Source organism: Prionailurus viverrinus, chromosome A1 (assembly GCF_022837055.1).
Source record: "Prionailurus viverrinus isolate Anna chromosome A1, UM_Priviv_1.0, whole genome shotgun sequence".
In the NCBI taxonomy this organism is placed as follows: domain Eukaryota; kingdom Metazoa; phylum Chordata; class Mammalia; order Carnivora; family Felidae; genus Prionailurus; species Prionailurus viverrinus.
Window position 1 is genome coordinate 28,472,827 of NC_062561.1, and position 27,309 is coordinate 28,500,135.

Sequence of the window (27,309 nt, forward strand, 5' to 3'; positions counted from 1 at the left end):
TAAGAATGGGATGTATTGAAAGTAAGTGGTGGGGCATCTGGCTGGTTCAGATGGGAGAGCTTGGGACTCTTGATCTTGAGGTCATGAGTTCAAGCCCCACGCTGTGTGTAGAGATTACTTAAAAAAAAATACAATATTAAGAAAAAAACAAAAGAAAGTGAGTGGCCATCTGTCAAGAGGGTTATAAAGTATGTCTGTGTTGGATTATATGCTGCGACAGGGACCGTTAAGGTCCCTACAGTCTAAGGTTATAGAGTTGAGTCATGTGCTGAAATAGGTACACGTAAAGTCTAAAAGGGCTAAGGTTGTAGAATATGTATGCATTGGTTGCATGCCAGACATGTGAGGTCTAATTTCAAGCTGTTAAGAGTTTCACATATAATTAAGGAGAATTCTTTGGAAGTTAATGTAATTAGTAGCAACGGCAGTGGCAGGAATAGCACTGGTAATAGTGATAATGACTGCAAACACTCTTTCAGAGCACTATGTACCTGACTCTATTCTAGGCACTCCACATATCTTAACTTCCTCAACCTTCACAACAGGTAGGCATGTCATTATCCGCATTTCACAAACGAGGAAACCACAGAGAAATGAAGCAATCTGCCCAAGTGCATATGTAATGAAAATAAAGCAAAAGCTTAATGAACGCAGTTCTGATTTAATAGTGTTGACTTTTCATTAGTATTATGTGATTACTTTCATATTACTTCTCAGCTTCATTAATACTTTAATTTCTGCTTTGTTTTATTCTACTAAATTAACAGCTATTCCTTTATACAATCTGAAATATTAAAAATATAAATTCATCTTTGAACTTCAACAGGCAACTACATATTAATTTCCTGGAAAAAATAATTTTAGTAGACATAGGGTTGTAACTAGATGTCCAGTGATTTTAGAGATTAATTTAGCAATAGGAAATTCGCAAACCATCCGAGCTGATCAGTGGAATTCAAGGGACCGCTAAACTACTGAAATGCCAAATTCCGTGCCTGTGGGACCTACTGCTTTCACAGAATTCTCAAATGCATCTGTAGGCTAAAAACAGGTTAAAATCTGTTGATTTAGGTGTTTCTTCCTTTTTTCTTCAGGAAAATGAAGATATTTAGCTATGGTTGGTCCCAGAATCCTTAGTTCATTATGATGATCTCCAGATTATCTGATAAAAAAGGGATGTGACTACTTGACAATACTCTGAATGTTACCTTTATTATTTTACTATTCACGAATATCTAAGCTTTAACTTTTGAAAAGCCTTGTTAGGGGGCGCCTGGGTGGCGCAGTCGGTTAAGCGTCTGACTTCAGCCAGGTCACGATCTCGCGGTCCGTGAGTTCGAGCCCTGCGTCAGGCTCTGGGCTGATGGCTCAGAGCCTGGAGCCTGTTTCCGATTCTGTGTCTCCCTCTCTCTCTGCCCCTCCCCCGTTCATGCTCTGTCTCTCTCTGTCCCCCCAAAAAATAAATAAACGTTGAAAAAAAAAATTAAAAAAAAAAAAAAAAAGAAAAGCCTTGTTAAAATTAAAATACAAAGTTTATTACAAACCGATAAGCCTTTTGAAAAGTAAAAGCAGAATTACATTTTATTGAATTCCAAAATAATTAGTTTTCTTACCAGTTGAAGGCTCTTTTGCACCATCATCTTTAGATTCTTCTTTAGATTCATCTGTTTCTGTGCTATCATTATCGAATGACTGGCTAACTGGTTCACAAGGGTGAACACTCTGTTCATCCAGAACTTTAAGTAGTAGGGGAGAAATATGTTTGGACAAGTAAAAGTAAAATCCATAAATATTAATGTATGCTTAAAAAGGAAAATGAAACATAAACCAAAAGAAATTCCATATTCACAAATTAACGCTAGTTGATAAGTTTGGGGTGATGTCTCTAAGTACTAGAGATTATACAATTAAATATTTAAAATTGTAAAAGTTATATTTTTACCAGAAAAAAAAATAAAAAATTTGAGAATGAAATACAAGTCCAACTATAAGTTATAACCTATAAAAGGGATTTCAATATTAATTTTTAATTAAAGTTAACTTTAGTCCACTATTCAAATTCTAAGAGAGGTATATACATTATATTAATACAAAAAATTAAAATATAGGTGGAGCTTTTACAAACTCTTTAAAAAACAACGTAAACATTCAGGAAACAAATTTAAGAAAGTATTTTCAAAGTAGTTTACAGGTTTGATTTTCTTTGAGAACTCAACAGATTCTAATGACAGAAGATATTTAAAATTTTATAATTATTACTTAATTTTCAATATTTCCAGTGTACTTTATCTCTGAGATGTTACTTTATTTAACATCTTTAACATATTTAACAATAAATATGCTGATCCTTACTACTAAAACAAGAGAGGGGATAAATTTCATTCTAATGGCCCTATCTTCTGTCTTGCCTGAAAATTTTCTATGTGTGTATAGCCTGACCAGTGTGAAAATTCCATTGTGCTTGCAATATAAGAATGCTGCTAACTTCTTCAAAAGCTAATTTCGTTCATGTGTACCTTTGCCGGCTTCTTCAATGACTTGCCTCACTGCTTTCTTTAAACTGTTTGCCCGCAACATTATTTCGTTTGGTCTCACAGCTTTCTGGGAGGAAGGTTTTGCAGGGTCATCGGTGAGTTGTTCTTTGTTTTCACACAAAGATTCTTCACTGGAAGATTCCACGGTATCTTCTTCTACAATGAGAGAGCTGATGCCTGGGAGAACGGGGGCAGCCTGGGAATCTGTGTGTAAAGCTTGAAGCAGTTGTTCAAGCTTTTCATTTAGGACTGAACACTAAGAAAACAAAAATACACTAATGAATCTCCATTTGGTGGGAATGGAAAATGATAGTTTAAGTGAATGGCTTCTGATTTTAGAGGAAAGATGCCTATATTAATATTTACCATTAACAGGCCATCTATTATAAATCATACTTTAGATAGTTTATGGACTAAGTAATCTATCATTTTTAAAAGAAGTACAATTATGTGAATTTTTACATGCACGTCCAGAATATTCCAATTCTACCATCTTTATACAACTATTTTCCCTTAAAAGAAAGTCTCTATTATCTTTATATAGTTGTTTTTTCTTAAAAGAACAAACACATTAAAGTGACACATTACGCAGAAAATTTACACGTTACACAGAAAATTTATGCATTATAGAGAATATTGCATAAACTTTTTAAAGTAATCAATGTATGGTACTGTTTTGAGCATCACAAATTGCAGGTCTGGCTGAGCCTTGGTAAGCTCTCCTTCAAAGCTTTGGTTTTAAAAGGAGTGAAGGGCACCTAAGGGATTAATGGCTCAAAAAAAGAGCAAAAAAGGAAAATGCACAATGATAAAGAAGTAAAAGAAGATGGAGAAAGAAAAACCAGCTCTCGGACCTTGTTTCTGTCTGCTTCTCTTAGAATGACTATGGGTAAAGAAATATTTAGGACTGAAGCTGTTGATGTGACTGCCTAATTAACCTTTTATTCCACAAAAGTTCCAGTTCCTTCCACCTCCATTTATTGGCCTTTGATGTCATGCTAACAAAAGGTTACAGTGGAAATAGTTAACAGAAAAAAGTGTGGCTACAGAGGCCTTTCTGAAGCTCTCCACAGAGTAGAAAAACAAGAAGAAAAGAGGCTGAAAATGTCAAATGTATGTTTACTTCCATTTCTTTTCCTTTCACTCAGTTAAACCACCATCGACAGCATGAATCTGGAGGAGACCATTCCTTTTCAAGCCCAAGAACCTTTTGTAAGAACTCCCTGTCATGAACATATGAGAGCAAAGAGAGTAGCTTTTAAGTTTCTTATGTTAGCCTCAGAAAGCTCATAAAGGGGGAAAAAAAATCTATAAAGAAAAAGGCAAAGCAAGAAACAGAACCCTGAAAGGGACCAAGGGCCATACTGTCTGGGGAACCTAAGGAATGGCGCTAAGATGGACGGACAGAGCCTGACGCCCAGTTTGCCTGGAAATGGAAAGCCATTCCTCTCTCTGCACTGGAACACCAGTGGCTCTGCATCTCCCACCTGTGACCCGACTACTGTGCATTTCTCCTTCAAGATGTCAATCAGTGGGAAAAGGGAGTTGAGTTATAAAATTCGTGTTGTCAGATGGTCTTCAGTAATGCAGTTTTCCTACCAGATAACCATAAAATAGAATATGTCTTAATCCCTTACATCTGATTCAAAAGGACTTTTTCTCTTGATTTAAGATGTTTTGGTAAGAAAGCCACTTAATCAATCTAGCTGTAAAACACCGTTCAATGCCAGCATTGTTAGTCAAAACTTTCATGCTCTAAAGGTGACCTGCTTACTTTATTGGCCACAGCATCAGCTGCAACAGCATTTTCCAACGTTTTTTCGTATGCCTTCTCTACTTTGGCAACAAAGTCCTTTACAGTTTCACATAGGATCCTTTGAGGAAAAGAAATGGTGAAATTCAGTAAACCCACTAGGCTGATTTGGTTTGATTGACAAACATTTTAAAAACAAGCACAATTAGGTAAACTATACCTAAAACAAGCACAATTAGGTCAAAATATAGGGACCATTTGTATAAAAAACCCATACTCTATCTGCTGTGTAACACGTACTATAGAAGTTCAAGACATTCTAAGTGATAAACGGAAATGTACATGAATAAACTTTGCTTTATATAATTTAACTAACAGTCCTTTTAAGGTTATAATAAGTCCTTCTCAAATATTTAAATTAAATTCTTGAGAGGAGTATTTGTAAAATTTTTTTTTTTTTTAACGTTTATTTTATTCTGGAGACAGAGAGAGACAGAGCATGAACGGGGGAGGGTCAGAGAGAGGGGGAGACACAGAATCCGAAACAGGCTCCAGGCTCTGAGCTGTCAGCACAGAGCCCGACATGGGGCTCGAACTCACGGACCGCGAGATCATGACCTGAGCCGAAGTCAGCCGCTTAACCGACTGAGCCACCCAGGCGCCCCTTGAGAGGAGCATTTGTAGATCCCATCTACAAATTTAAAGCATTATCTCCGGCATCTTATATATTTTCATAACAGAACTTGCAATGTTGAAAAAACAAGGATAAGTTTGTCACTTAAATTTGTCACTGTCACTCTAATGTTCATTATCTGGGTATCTTGAAAGTATATTGTTCCTAAAGAGGAAAGAGATTGTGTAGCCAACCTGCCACTTGGATTGAGTTATATTTTCTGCAAATCTATTTCCTTAAGGTGACCAGTATAGTCATAGGCAAGACTAATTTAATTTAGATTTTGTTAGTGTCAACAACATATGCTTTACTTGTTCCTTTTACATAAATTTGGCTTCTTTGCAATAGAAATAGATTAGGAGAAAAAATAATCTGAAACCCCAACACTGATGAAAATCTGTCTTTCAAAAGTCTTTGGGACTGGTGTTGAAACAATCCAACAGAATGGTATGTGACCAGCTTTTTGTAGCATGGGCTTAGTGAGTCTGAAAACAAAATCAGAATTGTTTTAAAACAATTATATTTCTCTTTATTATGGATACAATTTAGGAATTTGAAGGAAAAAACAAGCAGGTTCCAGCAATTATTTTTTTCTATTATCCTCACAATTTTCTCTGGTATGTGAGTGATATAATGATTAAGTTTCCAGATATTTAAGTGTTATGAAATCAAGCCATTCAATAGATAGAGTACACACACACACTCCAAACGTTCACATTTATTATCTAAGAAATAAATGAATTATTCCTAACAATTTAACAATTTTTATTTTCTTTGTTGTTTTTTGGCAACCATCTCTAGATTTCACTCGGACAAAAAGTAGTATTTCCTAACCTTCAACCTTTCTGTTGCCTTTTTCAAAAATTTTTAAATCTTATTTATTGTTTATTTTCTTAATGTTTATTTATTTATTTTTGAGAGAGAGAGGCAGAGTGTGAGTGGGGGAGGAACAGAACGAGAGGGAGACACAGAATCCAAAGCAGGGTCCAGGCTCTGAGCTGGCAGCACAGAGCCCAACGCGGGGCTTGAACCCATGAACCATGAGATCATGACCTGAGCTGAAGTCAGACACTTAACCGACTGAGCCACCCAGGCGCCCCTCTGTTGGCTTTTTAAAATCACAATTCTCCAGAGACTCTAGCTTACTATTTATTAGAGATGCATTCATGTGCTCCACCTCAAGGTTTGTCCTCTTTGTTCATGTATAGCACTTTTATAGAACTTGTTGAAATATTAAAGTGAGGCTATCGTGATAGTTTTTCTATGAAGTTTACTGAAAGTTTCTCTAAGATGTCCCACCTCTAAGAAGAGGAGACACGGACAGTTTCCCCTCTTTACAGAACTCCAAAATAGACCTTTTCTTTGCTATTGTTACAACACTGCCCTGATATAATTTTCTGTCAGAATTTGTGAAATTGCATATGCCATAACATTATCATAACTACTTTTGCTGGCATTTTCCTAATTCTTAGGGACAGAGCCTGTTGGCCCATCGGCCTAGGAATGCAAGGGGCAACAAAGGTACCATGTTGTTGAGGCAGATGGAGGCTGGAGGGGAGAGTACGATTCTGTGTTAGAGAATACTTGCCATGGAAGTTGTGGGGAAAATTAGAAGAAATGGTCTATCTTAGGATCCAGTAAGTTTCATATTCCAGAAGATATAAAATATGTACACTCGGGAGAAATGAACTAACTTTTTACTACACCTAAATAGTGACTGTAGAATTCTTAAAATTGAAATAAAACGTACACTAGTATGATTTCAAAATCATACTACCTGGGAACTTGCAAACTGGAGAAAAGCAATTTAAAGACGTATTTACTGTAGGGGTACCTGTGTGGCCCAGTCGGTTAAGCATCCAACTCTTGATTTCAGCTCAGGTCATGATCACCCTGTTTGTGGGTCCAAGCTCTGGACTGGACTCTGCACTGAAGGCACAGAGCCTACTTGGGATCCTCTCTCTTTTTCTCTCTCTCGCTCTCTCTTTCTCTCCCCCTCTCTCAATGTCCCTCTCCACTTGCTCTCTCTCTCTCAAAATGAATAAAAAAATAAATAAATGTATTTACTATAATAACGTAAAAGACATTCTCCAACTGATACAGTTTCTACTTTAATGCATAGACTTCCAGAAAACAGGTTCAAAAATCAAATAAATGAAAGTGGAACATGGATTTTCTCATAGAGTTATAAATATTTTTAATCCCTAATTATATTTTAAATTAATGTTAGTAATAACTTTGACAAGCTACTTCCAAGCATTTTATTTCTTTAGTTTTGTTCTCTTCCTTCTAAGTTGAACACAAATATGTAGTTGATTTTGCACCAAATATTCAGTTGGAGCCAACCATAGTCCACATTTAGCATGCTTGATGATTTCCACTATGATCTCAATCAGATTGTATTCATGGCATCTATACTTTTCATCACTAGTAGCAGTATCTTCATTTATCAATTTTTCACTTATTTTTTTTTTTAATTTTTTTTTCAACGTTCATCTATTTTTGGGACAGAGAGAGACAGAGCATGAACGGGGGAGGGGCAGAGAGAGAGGGAGACACAGAATCGGAAACAGGCTCCAGGCTCTGAGCCGTCAGCCCAGAGCCTGACGCGGGGCTCGAACTCACGGACCGCGAGATCGCGAGATCGTGACCTGGCTGAAGTCGGACGCTTAACCGACTGCACCACCCAGGCGCCCCTCACTTATTTTTTTAATAGTGGCAAATGACAATAAAACATGCAAACACTACATGCAGAAAAATATGGTAATGGTGCCCAAACAGATGTGTATATTGGCAGGTAGGTATCATCTGAAAAATTCATTTTCCATCTGATATAAAAAAGTTCCAATCAGAAATTAAAGATGATTTTCAAATATCAATGCATAATATATAAAAAAAAAAACATTACCTCTCTGTGCTCTGAGGAAAGATTGTAATAACTACATATCTTATCTCATCTATTTAATGGGGGAGAGGAGCTAGCCTAAATTATCTCTAAGATAGATTCCAAATCTAAAATCCTATGGTTCTAGGGGCATCTGGATGGCTTAGTCGTTTAAGTGTCTGACGTCAGCTCAGGTCTGATCTCACCGTTCTTGAGTTCTAGCCCCATATCAGGCTCTGTGCTGACAGCTCAGAGCCTGGAACCTGCTTCTGATTCTGTGTCTCCCTCTCTCTCTGCCCCTCCCCCACTCGCACTCTGTGTCTCTCTCAAAAATAAATAAACATTAACAAATATAAATAAAATAAAATTCTATGGTTCTATGGCAATAGTTCCAATCTTACTATTTTTTTCTGGCCAGCAATCCCATATTCTAAGAAGTTTTATCCTCAGAACAACTTGCATTTACTTAATAACTTTGCTTTGTATTTTTATTAATAAATGACATCTATAATTGCTAGCTAATGCTTCTGATTCTCAGAAGGTAACTCATGTTTACAAAATTTCAAAATCAAAGAAATGTTGACATTATGTTGGTTAGTTCATAGTAACTACGTTAGTTAACCTACATATTAGCTATGCTAATGGAATATAGCATTTCCATAGTATTTTCAGCATTTAAAAAATAGTTAAAACAGCTTAGTCTGCTGGGAATTACTATTTTATAAAACAAGGTTAAACATGCACAAGGAGGTTAAAACATTCTTCCTGAATATTATATCATTTAACAAGTAACTAGCATTATCAAAGGAAGGGAATTATTTATGTCATCTAGGTGGTGGTTACAAGAATGTGTATGTGTTGGGGCGCCCGGGTGGCTCAGTTGGTTAAGTGTCCGACTTTGGCTCAGGTCATGATCTCACGGTCTGTGAGTTCGAGCCCTGCGTCAGGCTCTGTGCTGACAGCTCAGAGCCTGGAGCCTGTTTCAGATTCTGTGTCTCCCTCTCTCTCTGCCCCTCCCCTGTTCACGCTCTGTCTCTCTCTGTCTCAAAAATAAATAAACGTTAAAAAAAAAAAAATTAAAAAAAAAAAAGAATGTGAATGTGTGTGTGTATTCTTTTCTCTCATCACTTAAGTTATACCTTTATGATTTGGGCACTTTACCGTGTATATGTCATGCCTTGATAACAATTTATTTTACCTTATTTTATTTTTATTTACTTTATTTAACTTTTATTTAATTTAATTTAAATTTAATTTTATTTTAGAGAGAGAAAGTGAGAGTGAGTGAACATGACTGGGGGAGAGGAGCAGAGAAAGAGAAAGAATCTTAAGCAGGCTCCATACTCAGCATGGAGGCCGACGCAGGGCTCGATTCCATGACCATGAGATCATGACCTGAGCCAAAATCAAGAGTTGGATGCTTAACTGACTGAGCCACCCAGGTGCCTCGAAAAAAAAATTTTTTTTTAAGCAGGGACAACTATTTTATACTTTACAAGTCTTTTTTTTCTTTCTTTTTTTTTTTTTTAACATTTATTCATTTTTGAAAGGCAGAGAGAGACAGAGCGTGAATGGGGGAGGGGCAGACACAGAAACAGAAGCAGGCTCCAGGCTCTGAGCCATCAGCACAGAGCCCGACGCGGGGCTCGAACTCACAGACCGCGAGATCATGACCAGAGCCGAAGTCGGCCAATTAACCGACTGAGCCACCCAGGCGCCCCTATACTTTACAAGTCTTAAAGGGACATATAACCCAAATGCAATAATTGAACCTTGTTTGGTTCTTGACTTGAATAAAACAACTGTTTAAAAAAAACCTTTGAGATAATTAGGGCAAATGGAATACGGATCGAGATGGTCTTAGAGAATTATTACTAATTTTATTAGACTTTTTAATGAGATTATTAGGTATATATACTGAAACTAGAATAAAAGGATTTCTGGGATTTGCTTAGAGATACTGTAGCATGGAAAAGTGGAAGTGGATGACAAAATTTTGATAGACACTGAAGCTGTGTGATGGGTATGGTGGGAAACCATTTTACTAGTCTCTCTACTTTTATGTATGTTTGAAAATGTTCATAACAAAAATTAAATTTAAAATATACTATATTAATGGTACAAATTTACTACATTTTGTCCTTTCTTTTCAGTCTTAAATCTTTTTATGGCAAATCCCCTAAAATTTTAATCTGGGGTTATAAAGGCAAGACAGCTGGGCAGTATGGGAGCACACAGGAGTGACAAGAGGGGACCAGGGTTGGAATAGAATCTGCTTAGAGGCAAACGAAGGTCAGAGAGAAATCCAAAGCTAAAGTTAATAATAGTGGAGCCTAGACAAAGAGCCAGGCCAAGGTCAAAGAAAAATTTGAATGTAATTGATTAAAACATGAGATGATGATACCATAATTTAATATAGCACTCCGGAGTTTATCAGCTCTATATTTATTTTATTACTCAACTTAAATCTCCTAGCAGTTCCATGAAAGAGGAAGGACATTCCTACACTTGATAAAACAGACCTGGGCCACAAAGCTACTAAATGGTTGAATCTCAGCTAGGACCTCAGATTTACTTCTACTTGGCCCAATACTGTGACTTTCAAACTGTGTTTTTCAATACTGTGTTTTTCAAACTGTTTTCCAGAAAGACTTCAAGGATTTTGCAAATACTTGATTCAAATTTCACTTAGAAATATAGGATATATATATTTTTTTACATGCTCAAATAATCATTAGAAATATGACAGACAAGTAATATGTTGGCTTTCACTTTAGAATTCACAGTTTTTTGGGGAAAATCTTAGACTATATTTGATGCAGTTTTCAGCTATTTCTGTATTTTATTTTGGTTACATGTTAGTAAGGAAATTGTCTTCAATAATCAAAATAAAATACAGAAATAATTAGAAACTGCATCAAATAAAAAATTATAACTGTTATCTATAATCTCATTGCTTAATTTTTCTCACAGATGGCTAACAATTTAATCTTGTCCAATTTATTAATGACAACAAAATAGATTTTTAATTATTTAAATATTAGAATTCTACATAACATTTTGTTTAAAAGAAGACAAGGTTATAAGCCAATTATATCTCAGTTAAGAAACATATCAAATGTATAGAAGGCAGTAATCAAACACATCAAACACATGAAGGCCAATATCAAGAGATTTGCTAACATCCAAATTGGAAATATTTAAAATATTAACTGCACTAAAGAACAATTCTTTTTATAACTTGTTATAATTTTAAAAAGTTTCCAATCAGCTTTCCATCTTTTCTAGCAATAGCTTCTAAAATGTCCTATAAAAAAAAGCATTTGATTCATAGAGCAAGGGTGGGAAGCGCAAATGTCTTCCTTGTAGAAGTAACTTAAGAAGTACCTAAGGAATGACGTGGGTATATTTATAAATTTGGCCCAGTATGAGGAAGGCCTAGGGAGTGCTGAGGCTTGGGAGAAACTGGAGATTTTTACATTTCACCATAAGCCATGCAACTTGTCAGAAAACACCCAACCAGGGGTGCCTGGGTGGCTCGGTCGGTGGAGCGTCCGACTTAGACTCAGGTCATGATCTCGCGGTTCATGGGTTCAAGCCCCATGTCGGGCTCTGTGCTGACAGCTCAGAGCCTGGAGCCTGCTTCCGATTCTGTGTTTCCCTGTTTCTCTCTGCCCATTCCCCGCTTGTGCCTCTGTCTCTCCCTCTCTCTCAAAAATAATAAACATTAAAAAAATTTTAAAAAAGAAAACGCCCAACCAAACAACAGCAGCAAAAACCCAGCAGCAGCACTGTGCATCAGAGCATCTGCTGCCCTCCTCTCTGGGCAACCAGTCTCCCCTGCCTTAAGCTGTTCCTTCCTACTATTCCTTAAGCAATACCCTTCCTATTGCTCAGCCCGGTTTCCTATTCCTGGGGGTTATGGCAGCAAAAGCAGTCATTACTGTATTTGTACTCTGTCACAAGCAAATTTGTTTGTAATGATTTATCTGGTCTTCCCTTGAGTCTTTGCAAATTAAATATATAATATACTAAGGTTTGTGTATTTTTCCTCCCACTACTTCCCCCGTCCCTCACTCCCTTTCTTTACTTCTTCTTTGTCTCCTCTTTCTGTATAACAGTAATATTTCCTTGCTAAGCCAGAATCTTAAAGCATGCTTTGACCTTTGCTTATCAGTTGAAAATTTCAGCGGGTTTCACCCCTTACTCTAGTTGACTTTCCAGCTCTCAGGATATCAGTATAGGATATTTCAAAACTAAATTCTAAATTCCGGGCAGGCAACATTTAAGATAATAAAATCAAGTAGCTTTGGCTCCATGTACAGAATCAACTTAACTAAAATCTGATAACTTTGAATTAAAATATAATTATGGAATTCTAACATGCTGATAAATGTCACTTTGAAAAATCTCTTCAATATTTTCCCTTTCCTGATGTAAACAGTTCCTAAGGAGTAGTGTTTATGGAAATAATAAATTATGGTGAAATGTGTTTTCCACATTATAATCATAAATGCTTCTTTAAATAGGAACTTAGATTAATTAAACTCTAATTCATATCACACCTTTCTGATAAAAATATTTCAGATTAAGCATTAAAAAACCCCTCTAAATATATACTTCACTGCAAATAAGATGCTAAAGTGATTTTTAAAAAAAAAACAATGCAAGTTTAGTATATCTAACTTTATAAGGTACTCTAACTTTATAAGTTCCTTCACCAATATTTTGTGGGGGGGAATCACAAAAAAAGTGACATAAATGGTAGGAACAAGCTGTCCTTTCATTTTCACCATATAACTCTTTCATGACTTGAACTCCGTTACTCACTTGGCAGATGATATGACCACGGCATGTTCATCAGAATTGAGGATTTTTGTAAGATGAGCTGCAACTGAGTCCTCATAAATTGTCATCTGAAAAAGTAAAGAACCTACACTGTATTATTGTTGCTGGCATTTATACAACTCCGTTTATTATCACTTCCAAAATGGGATCATTTAAGACACACGTGACACAGGGCCGTGAGTATAATGAATTATATGAAAAGTCATCATACAAAATAGATAAATACTTCCCTTCTATAAAAGGCTTTTAGTTTCTGAAATTCCTTAATCTATAGTCTTAGAAAAAACCCTAAAATCCATTAAATTAGAAAAAAATGTCGAATGGCTGAACACATAAAGAACTCCTCCAGGTAGGCACAAAAAAAAGCCAGACAACCCAATGAAAAATGGCCTAAAGACTAGAAATTTAAAGAGGAGGATAAAAAAAAAAATCGTCCACAAACAGATGAAAGGAAATCAGCCTCATCAGCTGTCAGGCAAACACAAAATAAAACCACAGTGAGGTTCCACTGTATTTGCCAGAAGAGTTAAAATGAAATAGCAGCAACAATGCCTGGAAAATGCCAAATACTGGCAAGGTTGTGGAGCTACAGAAGTCTCATTCACTGCTGGTGGGAGAGCAGGCATTGATATAAACACTCTAGAAAACTGCTGGGTGTCTTTCAAAGCCAAACATATGCATATAGCATAGGATCCAGCAATCCGATTTCCATACACACACACACACACACACACACACACACACACACACACACCCAGAGAAATGTGATGTGCGTTCACCAAAAGACATGTGATAGAAAACGTTCATAGCAGCATTCACTCAAATGCAGAATGGATAACACATCGGAGTATATCCTCGCAATGGACTAGATGGGGGCAATGAGAATGCGTGGTTTACAGCTATGTCATAACACAGATGAATCTCACAGACATAATGTTGAATAAAAGGATTCAGAAAAGAACTGCTTACAAAATGATTCATTTTATAAAGTGCAGAATGGACAAAAATAATCTATGCTGTTAGAAGCCAGGAGAGTGGTTCCTGGGGTGGGAGGGGAGGGTGGTGAATGGAAGAGGGCCTGTGGGGGCTCACAGCACGCTGATAATACTGCCTTGTGATCTGCATGTTGATTACATGGGTGTATTCAGCTTGTGGAAACTTACCAACTGTACATTTATGATTGGTACACTTTTCTGGGTGCACAATTCAATAAAAAGTTTTTTAGAATGTTGAGTAGTCTGCCATACAGCCATGTAAATAAACCTCTCAAATTAGGAAGTAATCAAAATGCTCAGGGAGTCCTGTCTCCCCTTTTCTGTTTGACTCAAAATGTAAGATTCTGTTGAAAGAACAGATCTTCCTAAAATGCAAACATGTGCACAGTATTTAAACAGCCTCTATTCAGAGCCTTCCATCAAATGTTTGCCTCCAATATGTACAACATCCTACAGCTCAAAAATTTCCAGGGTAAACCACCTGCTCTGTTCCAGCTGGCCTCCTGTGTTCTTCCGCCCTTCTCTGATATCCTTTTGTTGCTTCTTACCCATTGGCACCAGGTCATTCAGACTTAAATGCAGATTCAGTTACCACCCCCTGTCCTTAAAGCCTTCCTGACTAGCGTCTTCCCAAAGAGATCTCATTCCCGATTTCTGCCCAGTTCCATGAGTGGCTAATCAGTATGTCACTCTTTTAAATTTCTATCTTACTTTCTTCAGAGGCAGACCACGTATAGAAAGGAATTCTTACATTAAGGAAAGGATGGGAGGGGAGGAGCCTCAAAGCCTCATGCAATGTTGTGTTCACTTGCAAATCCACTTTATTCATCTTCCAGTGTAAACATTAAAAGTTGTATCTTTATACTCAAGATCAGAAAAATGAAAATACATCTTTTAAAAAAGCAAAGAAAGGAAGTATTTTTCAAAATGATTAGTTTCATTTCTTTTCCCTACAGGATAGATTGTCATAGAGCCTAAGAAGGTAGGGGAAAGTATTTTATACTCTCCATAATTCCCTTTGAAATTACATGTAAAAATCCAAGTTTTTGCCTGTTAAAAATAAGAAAAGGCAAAGAATACAACCTCTTCCAGAGGAAAATGAAATAACCTCTATGTCCAAAGATAAAATTATTGATGTCCCTTATTAAGCTATTATGTAGTCATTTAGAGTCAGGAAGGTAAGGTAAGAATAATAGTTAACATTTTTATTGTGTACAGACACTGTGATGAAGTATTTGATACATATTTATCCCATTAATTGTCCTGTTTTACAGCCAAGGAACCTAAGGCTCAGTGAAGTTGTGTAATTTTTCCCACGATCCTGGGCTATGAAGAAAAGACAAACTAGGGGGCCAGGTCTGCAGCTTATCCCACTATTATTCCCGCCCCACCCCCCACCCCCCCACTCCAAGCAAGTCCTGATCTTTGGTTAACTGTCAAATATAAATTTTGTCATTTCTCAAGTGCATCATTATACCAGCCTTGTAGCTGGGATCCCTATATCTCTCTAACCCCTTTCAAATCATTCTCTACTTCATGATGCAATGATCTTTTTCCAAAACACAAATCTGAGCATGACACATCTCTGCCTAACATGTTAGAGGGGATCTTCCTACTTTCCAGACAGTCAAAATTCTTCAGCTAACACGCAACACCTTCCACAATTCCCAGGATTCTCCATGATCTGAACCCTCCTTCTCTCCACCGTCATGTCTTTTGATGTTCTTCCCTTGCACCATGAGCTCTAACTCAACAGAATTACTTGTAGTGTCCCAAATGTATGAAGGTCCTTACTATCAAGCTCTACATGATGCTCTTTTTCAACTGGCTAATTCCTACTTCTCTTTGTTTGTGCTGAAAACCCAGTTTAGGTACAATCTCTTCTGTAAAGACTTCACTGAACTTACCAGACTGAGAGCCCTCTCTTCTGTGCAGCCATTATACCCTGAAAATAACCTAAACATAGCTGATCATTTATTGTCTGTCCCTCAAAATATATTCTCCAGCTTTCTCGCTTTGTGGCATCCTTAATGTCTGAATGATTTTGTCACATACCCCTAGGCCTAAAGGAACAGCTAACAGTAGTTAAGTATACACAACTTAGTATTTATGTCCTAACAACTTAATAGCCACTTGAAAAAATAATACACATAGATTAAAAGAAAAAAATAGTATCATATTTAACTCTTAAATAACGAGCTGTGAGCCTGTAGGCACTGTGTACGTCTCAAGCCTTGGAATCAGACTGGACAAGAACTCTCTCATTTCCTATTCAACACTGACTTTTGTGTGGTGTTTGCTTTTTGTCACAGTGACTACTGAAAACCCAAGCTTCGCAAAAATGTGATGTCATCAGAAGAAGTGTAGTGCAATGATGTTTCAACTGTCCAGTACTTCAAGCTGTGTGCTGTCCAATAGATGTTGAGTATTACAATTAAATTCTCTTTGAAATTTGAACACATCTTATGGTAGCCCTCTGAATTCACCAGAGTGAGTGCCTGGAGGCCCCCTGCACACAGCTTGGGAATCGGCACTGTAAGCTGACTGGAGCTGGAGGGCAATCTTTTATGTCTACTCCCGGATGCCAACAGGCATTTAATATTGTTAAGTGAATGAAAAAATAACGTTATAACATCTTAGCATGCTGTTACCAAGCATCTAGGAAACAAAGAATTGAGGGGAGAGGAGCTTTCTATAAGAGTAAATAAAAAAAATAAACTAATAGGAAGAATTTCGTTTCCAGGGATTTGAAGCCATTCGTTCCTGTTGTCAGGATGGAGGTGCAGCAGTTCACATCCTCTTTTTTATGACCTTACCATTAATAAATGAGCATCTATTGACTCACTAGACTGGTGTGATTTGGGTATGATACAAAAGAGACTAAAAATATGACTCTTACATCAAAAAGCTTTGAAACCAATTGGAAAGCAATAGGAATCTGGCTTCCGAGAAACAGACAAGGTCAGAAGGCTTCGATGCCAAGATGCCCCTAGTTCCAAAAGTGTGTGGTATTTAGACAAAAAATTAACAGTAAGAATTTTTTATTAATTGCCCGCTTTGTGTCAGTCATGACACCAGATGACAATATAATGGTGAATGGATAACACGTTGCCGCACCGTGACAGTACAATTGCACCAAGATAATGGCAGGTGATAATGGAAGGGGGCTATGGAACTCCCAAGAAGGAGACAGTAGTAGGACTTGGGGGATGAAGGGTGGCTGCTTGGAGCAAGTGATACCTGAGGTGAGGACAGGAGTGAACTAAGCATGATATCGCTGGAAGGATACATACTCATTCGTAAAGGGGTACGGGAGAAAAGGACATGACAGCATGGGGATTTCACACTAAATATAAACAATGTGTTTTCTACCAGTGAGTATCAATAGAATCATTGTTACTGGAGGAAATCGTGGAATCACTACTTTTTCAATGTTTAAAAAGTGTAACAGGAAACAGAATTACTTAATTATGGCCATAAGGAATTCATCAACAAAACTGTCACAGTTCTTTAAACTCTGCAATTCTATGGTGCCAGCGGAATGCTAAGTTAATAAGATAATCAGGAAGTTCAACCACATTTGTGTCCTTTTAAGGAAAACTGAAAAAATAGTAATTTCACAGTCACGCATAAAGGAATTTAAAACGAATAAAAAATATATAAGCTGGGAAATTAGGTTGGGCCTAAGAAGGAAGGTTCAGCTTGCTGTTCTTACAGTCTTAAAGGTAAAAACAAGTCACATGGTGACGAGTCAGAGTGATGTAGAACACTCACTTAACGTGTATTCTGAAGGCATGCTATTCCTTTGTTATGAAATATTTTATTTTATTTTATTTTTTTTTTTTTCAACGTTTACTTATTTTTGGGACACAGAGAGACAGAGCATGAACGGGGGAGGGGCAGAGAGAGAGGGAGACACAGAATCGGAAACAGGCTCCAGGCTCCGAGCCATCAGCCCAGAGCCTGACGCGGGACTCGAACTCACGGACCGCGAGATCGTGACCTGGCTGAAGTCGGACGCTTAACCGACTGCGCCACCCAGGCGCCCCTGTTATGAAATATTTTAATAGGAAACCAAAATAAACTGTCTCATTCAAAACCTTTTATACTAAAAAAGAGATTTCTTCCATGTAGTTACAACCATATCTCATATTTAACGACTATACATATGCAATAAAAGTAAAATTGTTTACCTTTATTTTTTATGCTAGGAAGTAGACATCTCTTAAGTAAGTAGAGCAAAAGAATTCCCCCTTTTGTCTCTTTGGGGAGAAAATTAATAGCATTTACAAAAATACTATTAAGAAAAAAGACTGGTTCCTATAAAAACATGTATTATATTTGTAGTTGGATAATACTATAAATAAAAATGCTGCTAGAAAGAAAATAGTAAATATATTAATCCTTAATAGCAATTATCCTTGGGTGTTAGGACTAGAAGTAAGATTATTTTTTCATACATTTTTGTATTTTCCATATTTTTAGAGGCAGTTTTTGCTACCTTTATGTGAGAAAAGGGCATTATATAATTAGCTGGTTTAAGGCATAGCCCCATGTTTCTAGTTATCATTCCTTTCCTCAGTTTTGAAAAGACCATAATTTTCTTAATGACAAAATAAAGATTTCAACTATAAACAGATGAATTTTCCTAGAGGGAAAAATAAGTTATTATAGACCAAACGGTCTTGTTAGTCACAGAGTAATCCTTTGAAAAGTAGGGTCTGTTTTCATTCTCTAGTGCTTTGAGGTTTAATCAAAATGCTGAATCTTTAAGAACATCTAAAAACTGTAGTTAATGGTCTGTACCAGGGATGGAAAAAAGTGTGCTGTCTTTCTTCCTTTGTTTTTATCTTGATCAGCAGTCTTAAACTGGAAAACTATAATGGTGAACACTCAACAGAGCACGCAAAGGAGGAAGAAGTTATATAATACTCTGGCCACAAGTATTAGTGTGTTTGCAAATTGCTTAAGGGAGCTGAGCTAACACCTAATAGACAGGTGATCATGGCCAAAGCAGAAGTTGAGTAAAAGCTAACAGGAACCTGTCATCAGCTGGCCTGCCCTGGAGCCCTGTTGGTAAAAAGAAGCAGGCAGGTAGAATATCAGGGGGAACCATCAGGGGTGAGGAAGGGGAACTTGCATGCCTGGTGCTTTGCACACATTTGTTACTACATTAACTCTTTCCAACATTGCAACCTTGTTCTATAGATAAAGTAACAGGGGCCCGTGACAGTGAGTGATGTGGCTAACTTCATGTTTCCAGTGTGGGTGGTCATAGAACGACTCTAACCTGCATCGTATGAATTCTTCCTTCTGAGAGAGAAGACTAGAAGCAGTCAATGAACCCATACCCAAAATAATAAAAAATAAAACTAAGCAAGCATGCTACCGTATCTTATAAAGTTTTCTTACTTGGTCAAGATATTCACCGCTATTTCCAAATGATAAATAGGCAAAAGGTTAAAGTCTTACATAAAATTCTTCGGATGCTTCTGGAGGTCCTGGAAGTAGAGAAGCTTTTGGAGGCAACTTGAGTTCATAGGTCATTATACTCCACCTGAAGGGAGAAAAGTCTTTGGTCTAAAATTCCTTTAAAATTTAATAAACAGATTCTGTTCTCATCCATATGCACAAGTCTGCACAAACTATGGTTTATTGTATCTAAGACAACCAGATACTGGAAAAAAGAGATGGAATTTTTGGCAATCTCATAAAATGCTGAATTCATGCTTTATGATTTCCATATCTTACCAGTTCTCTGGTTAGTGACTTCCAAACTCCATGAAATAAGAAATGCACATACATAGTAAAACTTCCCCTTCTTCACTAATGCAATGAGTTCTGACTTTTCTATTCTTGGGGTGCAGCGAGAACAGTGTTTAAATTTGCAGCAAAAAGCCATTTCAAATACCCTGCATAGTTTGGTAAGCACAGAACTGGGAAATCACCTCTGGGGTCTTTTAAAGACTGGAGACAGAAGCCCCTTTAGGCACCTAAATGACCGGGGTATCCCTCTCCTGAATAGTTTGGGATAACCATAACTTTAGACAAATGCTGTACCACCCAGCTCTCTTTTGAAATATTCTGTCAGCAAAAGAATCGACCATTACAACATTACCTTAGGACAGGCAAGGTTACAATTAATTAGGTTATAGCTCATTTTAGAGTAATTACATTTTAGATTGGTGACTCCCTGATGAGATTTTGTTATTTTCGGGAACAGTTCCACAGATGGCTAATCCTATCAAAGTTGTTTTGATTCATGCTAGCTTAAGTCCATAATGATATTTTGACATTTGTCTTCTACTTATGGTGGTGGTGGGGGCGGGGGGGGGGGTTGGTTACTGCGTACTGAGTCCTGTTGCTCCTAAACTTCAATCCTAAACACCTCCTCTAGAATATTCAGGGTACACATACTGTGATTTCTTTTTTATACGTGGGGCGTTTAGAGAAAAGAGGTTGAGATGTGGTCAGGACATCATAAACACCTCCTTGATATGAAGAGGTCTTTCTAATATCTCTCAGTCCCTCGGAAAGGATTATCTTTTTTACTATTCAGTTCTTTGTTGGTTCAGTTCATTCTTAGTATGCAATAATTAAGAAGAGATATTCTAACAAATCTAAACTTTATGTGTCTTCCGTAGCTTTAATGAAGCCGCAAGATGATGTGGCCTGTTATATGACCTATTATAGTCATCAAAAGCCCCCACACAAAATGAACTACTGAAGCTTTCTGACCTGGAGAACAAGGACAAGTAATTGCTGTATCAGCATAGCCTTCTGTTTTTAAAATAGAGAATAAACTGAGAATTGATGGGGGGAGGGAGGGAGGAGAAAGTGGGTGATGGGCATTGAGGAGGGCACCTGTTGGGATGAGCACTGGGTGTTGTATGGAAACCAATTTGACAATAAATTTCATATTAAAAAAATAAAGATAAAAAGATATCTTCTGTATATAAAATAAAATAAAAAAGTGGGTTCATTAGACTAGTTTTCTCAGTTATTGTTACAATTCATTCATTCACTCAAAAAATATATTTATTGAGTGTCTACTCTACTCTGGGCTCTGTCCTAGACCTCAGGCGTGAAAAGAGTAGGTAGGACCAGGAAGTCTCTGTCCTCATGGGGCTTACAGTTCATAAAATCTAAACTGCCAAAAATGATTTAGTAGGCCATATTCAGTCTGGTTTTGGAAGAAAATTCTCTTTTACCTGTCTAGCATTTTGGTACTGGCTCGTTCCAGCTTCTCTAGTATCTGAGGAAGTTGGGTGTCGTCATCGTATGAACCTCCCCAGCCCAGAACGCGGGCAAGGTCATTTCCTGTACCCAAGGGCAATACTCCCAGCTGACACTGAAAGAGAATACAACAGGGAGACCTCAGACAAGCTGAGAAACAGGAGCTATGGCATTTCTGCACCTCCCTGGTCAGCAGATTAGCATACGTGCATGCTAATGAGTACATGTTAATGTAGTTAATGAGTCAGGAAAGACTGAGTACTTGCCTGTTTATTCAAGTTGAGCTTATCAATTTCTGACAAAACCCAACCTACACTTCCATCTCCTCCACAAACAAGAATTCGAAAGTTGTCAAACTTCTGGAATAATCTTAAACTGAAAGTAAAAAGGATTTTATTTTAATACAAATAAATGAAAATCACTTCCCCCAATTCTTTGTTATTCTGTATTTGTTGGTATTCATGTTCAGATAACTATAAGAACTCTTACGTATTAATTATACTATAAAAATTAAAGTGCAATTCTTAACTCAAGAAAACTTCTTAATCGTAAGGAGGAAAGGGGATTATAAGTAGAAATGGGAGATAAAATTAGGTGAAAAAGGGAGTTGGAAATGAGAAAACAAAGAAGCAGACCCGGGAAAGAGAATGAAAGGTAAGGGATACAACATGGTAAAAGTAGTGACTTTTTTTTCTTTCCATTATAAGGATATGTTATTTCCTTAAGAATAGTATACTACCAACCAGGGATGGTGAATCTAGGGCACTGATACTATTGATGCTCAAGGCAGTTTCTAAAGAGACCCATCAAACCTTGTCGATGTATCACTTTTCGGACACCCACTCGCTTCTCCTCTGCCTCATCCCCTAGACTTGGGTCAGTCTTTTTTACTTTTATATTCCTTTTCCTTCATCTCAACTTTTGACACATTGCGCCTTCTGAACGTACCTTTGTACACCTCAAGTATTGTGGGAAATCTAAAAAATATAGAGACGATCTCAAGAGGTTTCACAAAGGGCCTTCGTTGGAATTATATAGGTGAGAAAAGGAAATGTTAAGAATGTAAGATATTGGAACTGTGAAGGATTATTAAACAGATGTGCTAGAAAGGAAGACACAGCTAACCAGCAACGGAAAAGACACAAGTGAGGGGAGAAGCCAGGTAAGGAAATACCAGAACCCAGGGAAGGGGTTGGAGACAGATGAAAAAGATGAACATCCACGGGCTCAGAAGGGCCTGAGACTTGGCAAGAAGGCAATGGGAACAAGGAGAAAGACTCTGAAGAGCAAAAGTGAAAAGAAGCACAAAGACTGAGGCAAGAGATAGGAAGGACAGGAAAGGGTAAGGGCCTTCTGGGGGTACCTAAAATCCCCATTCCTACTTCTGTGTTCATGCTTTAAGAGAAAAGTTGAGTTGACAGAAGTAAATCATGGAGAGGTTGCAGGCCCTTGGTTCTAATGACATTGTATCACCTCTTCAACAAAATCATATGCATACACTAAAAATGTATTTAAAGTACCGGAAGGTATATTTTCCCTCACTGATAATACATTTAATTTTTTTTCAGATTGTAAGTCATAGGATATTCCAGAAAGCTGAAAAGAACAATCAACAACAGTATTTTTTGTCATTTATATGAATGTGTCTCCAATCCTTGGGACCTGCAATAGTATCTGTGCTTTGGTTAAATAATTGATTATTTGTATTACATAAAAATCAATGCTAGCCTTCCACGCAGATCATTTTCTAAAATTATCATGTATTTCTATATTTACACAGGTTCCTTCTCAAAGCTAAGTAAACTGTTAGTACTATTTGATGTATGATATATTCTAAAACATTTTCTAAACAAATTTTGGGATTTTCAGCACATAAGGAAGTTGTATAAATATCAAAAAGGGGAAGTTAAAACGTATAATTAGAGCTTTAAAAAGGGAGGAGTGGGAAGATCAACATAGAGATGTCTAGATGAATTGACAATCTTCATGAACTGAAAAATCAAACATTTCATGCTTGGTGCTACATTTCATTCTAATGAGATTAATCAATAATCAATTACCCTAAATGAGGACCTCCGTTCATTAAATCAAACACCTGAGCCGGATTTAGCAACTGTTTAAATCGACGAAGGAACTTTACTCCCTGATTATCTCCACTCTTAGAATTGACAAAAACCAATAGAGGACTAACACAGAATGAAAATGTCGCTCTACAGAAACCTGTAAAAAAAAAAAAAAAAACAACAACACAGTACAATAGTACAGCTGTCTCTATTAAACCATTAATGAAACTTCAGAGAAAAGAACATAAATTCATAAAGAACCTTGTTTATTACTTGAACAATAAATTATAATTTAGCCCCCAAAATGGAGACAGGGTTATTATTTACACAATAAGACAACAGAACTTATCTCTTATAATATGCTCTATAATGAAAAATCCTAGTACAGATGGGAAAAGTGTTAATCATAGATATTTGAGATATACCACCTACCTTAACACTCAATTATCAGAAACCGATCACAGTCTGTAAATTCACATTTGTCAAAGAATTCATATTCATATTCAGCATTATAAGATATTTTAATTTCTCCTTCATGAGGCTTTAGAAAATATTTTGAAAGTTATCATGAGTAATAGAACCTTATTATAGCAGGGCTTGGGGGAGGGCTGTTAACAGCACAGATTTAAAAAAATTACATATTCTGCAGCCAATATTCTTGTATTTATAATACTTATTGGCATAATTTATATAAAAAGTTTGAAAGCCACAGGCACTTTTTCAATGCAAAACATTACTAACGATATATGGTAAAAGCCTTTTGTAATATGGTTTGCTTAGAAGGAAGACAGGTTCTTCAGCACTTAACAACCAAGTTGTAAGATTCTGGAAAAAGTGATGGAATTTACAGGAATATAAATTCCTCAAGGAAATTATAGAAAAACAGATTTCAATAAGTGCTATGCTGATGGGTAATTTCAAAATTATGGAGGGAAAAAAACACAAGAAGTTAACCTTTTTGGATTGCGTTTTGTTACAGAGTAATTTTATTTTATTTACTGAAATGTAAAATGTGAAATGTAAAAAGTCTTATATGTAGGAATTTCACCAGTGTAATAATAACTATGTTAAATTTTAATTTTAAAATGTTCTTATAAAAGTTAAATGTACTGGGGCACCTGGGTGGCTCAGTTGATTGGGCCTCCAACCCTTGATTTCAGCTCAGATCATGATCTTATGTTTCAAGCTCCCTGACGGGCTCTGTGCTGACAGTATGTAGCCTGCTTGGGATTCTCTCTCCACCTCTCCCCTACTTACACAAGCTCACTTGTTCTCTCTTTCTCTCTCTCTCAAAATAAATAAACTTAGGGGCATTTGGGTGGCTCAGTCGGTTGAGCGTCCAACTTTGGCTCAGGTCATGATCTCAAGGTTTGTGGGTTCGAGCCCAGCGACGGGCTCTCTGCTGACAGCTCCGAGCCTGGACCCTGCTTCGGATTCTGTGTCTCCCTCTCTCTCTGCCCTTTCCCCGCTTGCACTCTGTCTCTCTCTCTCTCTCAAAAATAAGTAAATGTATAAAAAAAATTTATTAAAAAAATAAATAAACTTAAAAAAATTTAAAGGTACTATTCAGCAATTTGAATGAATTATTATATAAAAACTGACCAAAATAACCAATTACAGTTCAACTTATTCTAGGAAAGTGAATGCACATATCAACATTTAATACCAAGAATATACATATTTACACAATGATACATACCATCAGAATCGGTGCTGTTCAGTGCAATTGGAGGTATGACAGACACTTTACACTGGCCAAGGGGACACACAGGATGGTATAAATCTTTGCAGGCAGTGTGTACCTAATAACAAACAAATAAGCCTTCAAGAACCATAAAAACACATCGATGTTTTCTTATGGTATAGATTACATCTATGGGACTAATAACTGAAGATCGACTATATCACAAAATATTCAGTAACTCATAAATTACTTTCATGGTATAATGTTTATAACTCTAAGGAATGAGCTAATTATTTTAGAGATGGGAATCTGATGTACTCTGTGCAGCCTACTTTTATGGTAGCCTCGGGCAAGTAGTGTACATCGAGAAATGCCTGGTGAGGGATGCGTGGCTGGTTCAGTCAGTAGAGCACGTGACTCATGATCTTGGGGTTGTAAGTTCGAGCCCCACACTGGGTGGAGATATTACTTAAAACACAAAAATAAATAAAAATTTAAAAAAGGAAATGCCTGGTGAAGGCAAGGAGAGAGGAAGAGAAGGGAACAGAGTGTAGAGGAAGGGAGAGAGAGAGGAAGAAGGCAAGCTAACTAGTACTTGTCAATATCATCGTCCATAAAAAAGATGATGGGCTCTACCTTATAACATTCTTACGGAATTTCATGAAAATCCATGAAATTTTTAATGTGTCTCCTCTTTCTGCAGTGGTCCTATAACTTTCTATTCACATCTTTTTTTAAAAATAACATTTTCATGTTCTTACAGGTATAAGTACATCTGTGCCTATGGGCTCCATAGAGAAAAGGAAAAGGTCCTATCATTATACACTTATCTTGGAAAGTGATAAATATCATAGACACCCAGTAAACATGTGAATTCTGTAAAAACAAAGTTTCAAGGGTAGTCAATATATTATTTCGAACAAGAGCAGGGCTAACTTATTAAGTAGAACCCAGGGAATTTACAATACTTTAGGTACTTACTCAGAGAGACTTAAAATGTTTTAAGCAGTAAAAGCAGACACTTCATAAAGCATTTACTTAATACAGCTTTATTTCATTAGTCTTTTTAGAAACTTGGCATGTTAATTAAACACATATTTATCAAAACTTTTGAGAAAATAACTAAAATTAAATACTGATTCTTATTCTACTGATGACCTAATTTTGGACAGTTCCTTATTATTATTTATAATAATTAACATCCCCAAATGGATTTCAGAAAAAACAAGCATGCACAGATAGTTTTAAAAAGGTTTTAATGGGGAACCTGGGCGGCTCAGTGTTAAGCACTGGGGAACCTGGGCGGCTCAGTCGGTTAAGCAACCGACTCGATTTAGGCTAAGGTCATGACACATAGAGCAAAACAGAAAAATATTTACAGCAAAGTTAAATGAAAAAAGCAGAGGACAAAATTGTATCTTCACTTTTTTTTTTTTTTTAATTTTAAAGAGAAAGAGGGAGTGTTAGTGGGGAAATGGGGCAGAGGGAGAGAAAGAGAGAATCCTAAGCAGGCTCCATGTCAACGTGGAGCCCCATGCAGGGGTTTGATCCCACAACCCTGGGGTCATGACCTGAGCTGAAACCAAGAGTCAGTCATTCAACCACCTGGGCCCCTCAGGCTCCCCCCTTCCCTCTTTTTACAGGAAAGGTAAAACTATGTCCAAAGACTGGATGACAACCGAAAAAATTAGCAGTTGACTCAGTAGAGTTGTGTAAGACCACAGTTGTGTGAATACCATAGTAAAGACTATGGTCCTACTTTGTTTTGTTTTAAAGTAGATGACTGTTTTACAAATTAGACATTCTGTGGGAAACATTATTTTAAAGGCAAAATAATATGCAAAGACGTATACAGGAAGATCGTGTATAGGAAGTACAAGACCGAGAAGGATGTAACAAGGTGATGGTGGTCCAGAAACCTGCGTGTCTAGTGGACGCAGTACAGGTCAGGAATGACTTCAAGATAAGGTGATATCTAGGTTTGCCAGAAAAAAAAGGGAGAAGACATTCTAGAATACCCGCTTCTACATCCTGTAAAAATCCTTCTATCCTGTTTGTGAAAAATTTTAAAGGTAGGGGTGAGTAGGGTGAGAAAGTAAAATATCTAATCAACTCCCACTGTTAAAATTAACAAAGTTTAAAAATGACTGGACCAATACAAATAGAGTCCTATATATTGTAGGTAAAGACAACTTTCATAAAACCTTTCTAAAATAATTCGTCACACACAATATCTGCTTTCTTTTCAACAAGTTAGAAAGAAACAGCTGAAGTTCTAGAAATAGAGAAATAGATCTACAGACTAATGAAAATAGCAGTAGAAGCATACATCAGTGGTTGCACCCTGAAAAGGAAGTCTTAGGTGGGATAAACTTTAAAATCTTATTTATGAGAGCACTTTACTTATTTGTTTGTAACATTATCTTACAGGCCTTTGGAGAGCACTCTTTATATTATTAAAAAAAATTTCTTTAATTGAGAGACAGAGAGTGATCAGAGGAGGGAGACCCAGAATCTGAAGCAGGCTCCAGGCTCTGAGCTGTCGGCACAGCCGACTGATGTGGGGCTTGAACCCACAAACCGCAAGATCACGACCGGAGCTGAAGTCGGATGCTTAACTGACTGAGCCACCCAGGGGC

The 27,309-nt window shown here is 37.0% G+C and overlaps 1 protein-coding gene across 9 annotated transcripts in view; it reads right to left on the minus strand.

The window, feature by feature from the left end:
* Window positions 1–27,309, minus strand: part of DGKH (diacylglycerol kinase eta) — a 192,032-nt gene that overhangs the window by 44,852 nt on the left and 119,871 nt on the right. For all 9 annotated transcript variants that reach the window (XM_047860464.1, XM_047860332.1, XM_047860392.1 and 6 more), the window contains 9 exons: window positions 24,686–24,788; window positions 22,984–23,143; window positions 21,190–21,298; window positions 20,899–21,038; window positions 19,160–19,244; window positions 12,675–12,760; window positions 4,309–4,408; window positions 2,517–2,790; window positions 1,614–1,736 (listed from right to left, as the gene is read on the minus strand). In XM_047860464.1, coding sequence (XP_047716420.1) covers window positions 1,614–1,736; window positions 2,517–2,790; window positions 4,309–4,408; window positions 12,675–12,760; window positions 19,160–19,244; window positions 20,899–21,038; window positions 21,190–21,298; window positions 22,984–23,143; window positions 24,686–24,788 — 1,180 coding nt within the window. The remainder of the gene's footprint in view (window positions 1–1,613; window positions 1,737–2,516; window positions 2,791–4,308; window positions 4,409–12,674; window positions 12,761–19,159; window positions 19,245–20,898; window positions 21,039–21,189; window positions 21,299–22,983; window positions 23,144–24,685; window positions 24,789–27,309) is intronic.